This window comes from Solea senegalensis, linkage group LG20, assembly GCF_019176455.1.
Source record: "Solea senegalensis isolate Sse05_10M linkage group LG20, IFAPA_SoseM_1, whole genome shotgun sequence".
Classification (NCBI taxonomy): Eukaryota; Metazoa; Chordata; class Actinopteri; order Pleuronectiformes; family Soleidae; genus Solea; species Solea senegalensis.
This window is the reverse complement of record NC_058039.1, coordinates 7,867,006-7,875,236: the sequence shown is the minus strand read 5'-3', so window position 1 is coordinate 7,875,236 and position 8,231 is coordinate 7,867,006. Positions and strand designations below refer to the sequence as shown.

General features: G+C 43.0%; 1 protein-coding gene across 1 annotated transcript; it reads right to left on the bottom strand.

Moving 5' to 3' along the window:
* Positions 1 to 1,602: 1,602 nt before the first annotated feature.
* Positions 1,603 to 6,736, bottom strand: klhl38a (kelch-like family member 38a). The gene is made up of 4 exons (XM_044052123.1): positions 5,780 to 6,736; positions 3,481 to 4,837; positions 3,267 to 3,372; positions 1,603 to 2,979 (listed from the first exon to the last, which is right to left on the bottom strand). Exons 1-4 carry the CDS (start codon positions 5,782 to 5,784, stop codon positions 2,690 to 2,692), a joined length of 1,758 nt encoding a protein of 585 aa, XP_043908058.1. The 5' UTR covers positions 5,785 to 6,736; the 3' UTR covers positions 1,603 to 2,689.
* Between the last annotated feature and the right edge of the window lie 1,495 nt (positions 6,737 to 8,231).

Below are 8,231 nucleotides of genomic sequence, written 5' to 3'. Positions count from 1 at the left end.
TTTCCCCTGAGTTGAGAAATATCTTCATTCTTTTTTTTGTTACGTGCCCACCAGTGACACTTGGACCGAGGCTTGAAACTGCAACGCTAATTCTGCACTTTTTAGACTCACTTGTAGGGGGACGGTTCCTCTTTTTCAGAATGTAAACATTGTCCGCCATCTTTGCTAACAGTTACCCTAAGTGACCAAGTGTCACTGGTGGGCACGTAACAAAGAAAAGAATGAAGATATTTCTCAACTCGGCTCTAAGTTTTTACAGAATAACTTGTGAAATAAATGTTACTGTTTCTACATGCATTTAGAATTAGAACCAGAATTAGTTTGAGATGGGTAAATGTACTGAACTATAGATAGATAGATAGATAGATAGATAGATAGATAGATAGAGCTCAGTACATATGAGGGACTTGGGGAGGGTTGGTTTACACTTGGCAGTAATGATTTCCCAGTGAAACTTTATGTATAAAAAGAAGTAAAAAAAAAAAAAGAATGTAAATGCTGAAAAAGCCTGTTATTCAGCAGCAGACAGCAGTGGTGAATATTGGTCATGGTGATGCCTGCATGTTAATTTGGTGTATGTGTAAGGTCTCGCACAGTTTTGGCTGGCAATGCTGCCTCTTGATAGGTTAGTAACAGACACTGAAAATAACCTGCTGGGCTGCAGCTTCCCTCAAGAGTGACCCTCACACACTGGTTTCTATGTACAGACGGATAGCAAACATGGCCAATTTAAAAAAAAAAAAAAATAGAAAGTCTGAATAGACTTGTGTATTCAGCAGCAGCTCAGTCAAAGTTTGAACAGAATGTTCTTGAATGCTGACCTGTGTAACCGACAGGAACACATGATATGTGACTCAGCTGATGGTCAGTTTGTTGTTCACATTGAACACGTGTGTGTGTGTGTGTGTGTGATCCGGCCAATGGGGGAGCGACATAACTCGGTAATGAAATTCCCTTTAGGGTGCGGTTTCAATGTTTTCCCGCTAATGGTCTGGGATTAAAACGATAAGCGTGAAATCGGATCCTAGGTTTCTTTACCTAATGTCGGCTTCATTGTGGGGCTGCAAACAAATACACCCTTGACAGAACACACACACGCATACACAGGATGGACAGTGTGTGTGTGTGTGTGTGTGTGTTAGGCATGTAACTACATATTAAGGCAACATGTGGAGCTCCAACATGGATTACTTCCACTTTGTGTGAAGAGAACATGGAGTAAAGGGTCAATTTATTTGACCCTTTACTCCATCAAGAGTAAAGGGTCAAGAGGTCGACGCTTGTCAGTCTTCCTGTAACATAAACCCTTGTGTCACTTTGTCTTCGATAAACTGTTTTGACTTTCAATCATAATTCCTATGATATGACTCTGGAGTTATATATAATGCAGTATTTATGTGGATGCTGCTCTGGTCCTTAATGATGAATGGGGAACAAATGTGTGTCACCTGATAGCCCAGTGAACATGTTTCCATGTCCGTGTTAACTGCCTTTCCGTGTGTTACATGTGTCTCAGCCAGTCTGCAGACAAATGGGGAACATTTAATTTCATAGTTCAACTCGGGACCACCAACTAAAACACACACACACACTGAACTGGTTGTTCTTTTATTGTTCTTTCATATTAAAAGCAATACAGGATTTTCTTTGTTTTTAATCACCTCATACTGTTTAAAATTCACTGTTGAATGCAATCGTGTTGTTCTATAAGAAATGACAGATTTGACAGAAAAAGGATTATGTAAGTGACAGCAGTACATTGTGGATATGCAGCAATCTGAAGTAGATGGGACTCATTGGACAGATGTGTGCCACACATGATCTTTTTGGGTTTCAATGAAAAAGTCACTTAATGGTCAAACACTTAATTTATACTCCCTAACGTCCAAGACATTGGCCGTTAACAAACAGCTACATGTGGTATCTTCTCATGTTGTCCTGCTGTTTCCTCATGAGTGTAAGAATGATTTCAGGTCATTAAATGTGTGAAAGAGTGAAACAGTGTAGACTGCAAACCTTGAAAATTCTCCCCAAAACCCTTTCTTAACACTCAACTGTGGCATTGTCACAAGTCCTCACATCAACGCTGCTGCCCGTGAAGCCATTATCTTAAAGCCGGTGATGTGGAGCTTTTCTTGCTTTGTTCTTGGGTTGTTGGCTAACCCAAATTGTCATTTCAGTAGACTCTGATACACTGATGTACTTTGTCAGTGGAGCTTGACCATTTTGTGTCACAGCTCACCGTTAAATGCTGTGTTAGAACCATGTGGGTCACGAAGGAATGTGTTTTCTAACAAAGTGCAACTGTATCAGCCATCTTATTGGCCATTTTTTAACACACAGATGAAGCAACAATCTTCATGTTTTCAGTTTTTATATTAAAGTCATATGGTCGAGGGAATAAAAACATTAATAGTGTAAAGTGTCCAAACAGCTGCTTGTTGTGCAAGCACAACTGCCCCTCGTCATGTCTGGGGTTCATTTCCACCTCAGATGCCTGAGGACATGGCATCTCTGCACATCAGCTGAGCTTATCCTCTGACTGACATGGAATTCAACTTGGCATAACAAACTGCCAAGTCTGAGCCACGTGATGGAATGCAGTCAGTTATGAAACGGGTTCCCCATTTGTACACTCGGAGGCTGATTAACCACGGCAAAGGAGAGATGAAGCGCAGCGTGACGTGGGTCATGGTGGGTTGGGTCTGTTGGAAACACAGACTAGCGGCAGAGAGCCGTGGTCAAACAGCTTGTATGGCAAAGAGCCCTTTGAGGTCCAAATGTCAGTCTTTGGGTCATAACACTCGAAGCAGTCCGAGTCCTCGATGACATCGTGGCTGTTGAGGATGCGTCCACCGGTGACGTAGAGCTTGTTGTTAATCACGGTGGCACTGTGGTGCATCCTGCGCACCTTTAGATTCTCACACTTAACAAACTTGTTGGCTTTGGTGTCATAGGCTATCATTCGCCGGGTGTACCCTGGAAATTACAATGTAGTTCTGGTTATGTATCTATGTATGTATGTTTCTTATTGGCAAAATAACAACAAAGCAACATTGCAGTGGGTGTCTTGACTCTGCTGGGGCACCAGAAGAAAATAGTCCCCCAACAAATGTGCCTTTTACATATGGTTTAAGGTTTTCATGTGTTCACGTGTCGTCCTGCATCATTTAAAGATTAGCATTCATTGTAAACATGTCTGCTGCAAAACTCTATAAACACTCAGGACAACTTGTTTGTTTTGTCGGGGAAAAATCTGAACTCACCTCCTATGATGTAGATCTTATCCTCTATGACAGCAGCAGGGGCACAAACATTTTTCACTGTCCTCGTCTCTAGCCTCGACCACAAATTGCGGGAGATGTGATACACCTGTTGACAGGTGACAAACACCAACCGTCAAGCCTGTTTTCTACACCATTGGAGAACTTCAAGAACTCTCTCCACACATACAGTACTAACATGATGGGTCTTATCTACCTGTATCAATCTGACTGGATTCTGCATGGCATCCTCGCCTCCAAAAACGTAGATCCTCTGATCACATGCTGCAACAGCCGGATGCAGCACCGCCGTGGGCATCGGTGCCATGTCCTCCCATTGATTAAACATACTGTTATACCTTTCTACGGACTGAGAGATTTGCTTGTCTACCCCGATGCCTCCCAACACAAATATAAAGTGCAGGTAGGACACACTCTGGTGAGCGTATCGTGGCTCTGACATGGGCTCAGCAGTTCTCCACTGGTTGGTTTTGAGGGAGAGAGTGTAAACTGTGGCACTGACTGAGCTGTCACCTGATGTCATGCACAGGCTGAGCCCGCCGAGCACATAGAGGATGCTGTGAATACACACATACGCAGCTTTGTAGAGCCGCAGAGGGAGTTTGGCCAACCATTGCCAACGCTGAGTGCGTTCATCATAAAGCAGTGCTTCTCTTGATGTTTGTTCATTGTTCTTGCGTCCCCCCACCACCACCAGTGTTTCTCTGCAGGTGTACCGGCGCGGTGTGGTCCAAAGTGGTTTGAGCTCATGACCACACTTATTGCTGACTGTGAGCATGAGGCGACGCACTGAATCGATGATCTCAGTGCAGAGTGTGGATGACTGCACCAGAGGGTCGTTTGCAATAAACTGGAAGAGGTAAGTCGGATGGATGAAGCGAAGCCGGACTTTCTTGAAGAGATCGTGGATTGCTCCACGTCTTGAGAACGGATCGTGGTGGATCCAGGCCAGTAGGGTCTCAAACACTTGCTCCTCCTCGGCACACAAGCGGTCATCTTCTAGGTAACACATGAGCTCGGGGAGAGACAACTCACAGAAGTCCTCCGAGGCAGCAACGTCAGAGAAACACCTCACAGCCATCTCCTTCGCTCTCTCCCTCAAACTCTCACAGTGCAGGATCTCAGAGAGCCGGATCATGCTCAGACAGTTTTCTGGACTCAACTGGTCCTGGAGAAACAACGAGCAGGCCTCAAAGAGGCCTCCATAGTGAAGCATGGAGGCGGCCTGCATGAGCGGGAGCACAGTCTCCATGGTGATAGTGATGCAGCCTGTGTAGACATAGTCCACAATGCTACTGATGACAGTGGAAGAGATTCCCTTCAGATTCACACGGGCCTGACTGCTCTCCAGAAAGTTGCTGCAGAACATGGCCCGGAAGTACGGGCTGCTGGACACCAGGACGTTCCTGTGGCAGGGGAACTCGCGGTGCTCCGCGCAGAGCAGGACGTCCGTCAGTATGCGCTCCTGCCGGAGGACGTTGAGCTGGGTCAGCAGGTGGGAGGGAAGTTCGGAGTCTTTGAAAGAGAAAACCCCACACGATGTGGAGGCCATTCTGTGCAAAGCAGAAAACGGGAGAAGGTGAGGAGACTCCAGGAAGAGTGCAATGAAATGGTATATTTGGCTCTGCCCTCAGAATAACTATGTGGATCCCTGTCATCATTTATTTGCTTACGTGTAAACTCCTCCATCACATGCAGGGCGGCTGACTCACACATTTCTTTTTTTCGAACTCTTAAATTATCTTTGCGCATCAATGTAGCATGAGAACACATGTCTGTTATAAAGCTGTGCTGTGTCAAGACACCATCTCTTTGTCTCGTCTTTTATCCGGTTCTGTTACTATTATTTATATATTATTTATATTATACTATTACTTCCCCTCTCTGAGTTACAGTCTGTCTAAATGCTGCTGTTTAAAGAGATGGAATCCCATTGGGCTTCTAATCACTCCCAGGACAGCTCCTGATTTACTCTCACTTATGAACCCAGCATGTGTGATATATTTGGACCTCTAATTGTTATTGTACACAGTGATTTGCCAAATTGTGTGAGTGACATTTGTCCGCACTCTTTTCTCTCAGAGCTTTCACTAGGACCACGGGTTTCTTACAATAAACGGCATCATTACTGATTTATTTGGAATCAGTTAAAATACAGTATTTAAAAAACAATGGCATCATTAAACATTATCTAGACAGCTAGATTAGTGTCACAATATTAAATGATGATGATGACACTATAATCTACATATATGTCTCTACACTGTTAATGTTCTTAGACTTTGTAGTAATTGTTTTAAATTATTTATCTTTTTATATTGTTTTATTTATTTTACAGTGTACAAAGTTGTCTGTTATCATGGTTATCATTTTATATTGTAATGCTGTCTCTTTGGCCAACAAGACTTCACATACTTGTTTCTACTAAATGTTAACACAAAAAGTCAAATGACTCTCAGCTCATCAGCATCATCTGTGACTGGATGAATCCTTACCTCATGCCCTCAGAGAGTAGACAATATCCAGAATCTCTTGACAGCCTCTTTTAAAACAATATCAGTTCCAGCTGCAAAATAAATCAAATCGTATTCCAGAGAGAAATTGGGTTCTGTTGTCAAGGAACGACAAGGAGCATGACCCACAGCAACAACAAGGCTCTCCAGTTAGGCACTGCGGCGCTCGCCATGAGGCTGCTGTGTACATTCCTGCAACTAAGAATAGTATCCTGGGCCACTCTGACTCCAGCCAGGCCTCTCATGTGACACAGAACTGTTTGGTACCCAGTTGCCAGCTTAACAGATTTACCAGGGTTGGGTGGAGAGAGTGTTTATAAGAGCCAGGGGAGAGAGAACCATCGTGGGGGACCGGAGTCAACCACTGAGGCCACCCAGGCTGCGCCTTAATCAAAGTGGCCCTGAACCGCTAACCCTCGTCTGGCTTCCTGTACAGTTTCAGTGTCCCACCTCCCCTCCATCATGTGTGTAACCCAAGATGAAGGTAAATTTAGAGCGGCGCTGATGGGCCATCTTGATCAGGGGAAACAGCTGATTTGGGCTCAAGGTGTGGTGGTGAGCTACCAGTCACCTGTGTGAGGCGCCAGTTCGTTTGTGGCATTGTGTGTGTGGCACATTGCAAAAATTACATAACATGATATAACTACTTTATTTTATTGTTAATGTTATTCACTATTCATATATTTAGCTTTGTGGTTAATTTATAAACAATATGCTTCAAGGCCCTGTGATGGACTGGCGGCCTGTCCAGTGTGTGATCCCGCCTATCACGCAGTGTCCAGCTGAGAGTGGCAAAGCACCCCCCTGCGACCCTCACGTGGAGGTAAAAGTGGTAAAAGACGGATGGATGGATAGAATATGCTTTAAGAGTCTGGTCTAATTTCATATGAAGACTGGTGGTAACATAAGTTAAAATATGATATTGTGAAAATATGAAAATTATTATTATTATAATATCAAATTTAAACATATAAATCTATTTTAATAATGTTAAAAAGATTAGAAGTTTTATTTTAGCTTCACAATTAAGCTGTGACATGACTTTGCTTTTTCCTCTTTTCTATACAAATGAAATGTTAATATAATACAGAATTTGAAAAGAATGTCATTCATAAAATTCTTCTTATCTCTTCTCACTATTAATTCGTGGAAAATTATTGATCACGTTTATACGACGACCTGATTGTTGTTGTTGTTGTTGTTGTATTTGCATTAATAGAGGTTGTGCACACACCAATAATAGTTTCAGTTGTAGACCACATTTTGGGAAAGTAAATAAAGTTACTTAAGGAAGAGATACTTACCTAACTTTTATCAGGGCAAAGGGTAATATTGGGATGTCTCTAACAGGTGTAATCTGTTGATGACTGATTATGGAATATGTCTGTTGTTCCTCTAGTCAGCCAGTGTACAAGTGAGGGGGAGAGACAAAAAACCTCAGTGTGGGAAAGTATTTGTTTTAGTATTTTTAGTATGTGTGTGTGTGTGTGTGTGTGTGTATTATCAACTGCTTCTTTCATGGTTGCAGCTCCCAAGGCAGTGAAATGGATTAATATCCTGTTTGTTTAGTGTTCAATGTCATGTACAGTATATAAGAAGGTGAGCTGTCAGCAACTCAACTCAGACATCATGACATGTGAGCATGTGCAGCTTTGGTGGACTTTGGTAGTCACACAGTGAAATCCTATAGCTGACAGCCGTCAGCTCAACAGGTCAGAGTGTAGACTGCAGACTCAGACACAGAACTAACCATATCTAAAAAGCTGACCAAAAAAGACAACAACAGTAGATGTACAGTAGTTGACATACAAATATAAGATTTTGACAAATCACTTCCTGTGTGCAGATGAAGTCTGTGTTAACGAATTTGTTGTCATAGTTAGGTCTACGTCCTTGCATGCAGAGATATCCTGTGCTTTGCTACACGCACATAACATAGTTTACACACTGGTTTTCTCAGGGGGAACGCAAAATATTTCCACACTGGTGATTTCAGAGAAGCTGAAGGGGGTTTGAGTTTGGTCGATGTGTCGCCCAAATCAGCAGTTGGCAGCAGTCAGGTTAGTGGGAGTCGTGCTACGGTGGTTAAATCCTCCAGTTTTACTGCAAGGGCCTTGCTTTACAGGGGACGTCAACTTGCGCCATCAAGTTTCTGCAGCAGCCAAAATGAAGTAATAAAAGAAGAATGACTTTCTGGTATGCAAAGACCACTGTAATTTGCTGACAGAATTGAAAGAGAGGAATAAGTGGAGGAGTCCTTTGTTACAATCTGAATTAGATGTAATTAATGCTTACACACTGAACTTCAAGGAGCTTGCATTAAAACCACAGGGAATTATAATAATGGTGCCTTACTTCTGGTACTTCAGAGGTATTCTCAATTGTGGGGGTCAGTGGGGTCCCAGCAGCTCAATTTTCCCAGGGGCCCCTCACA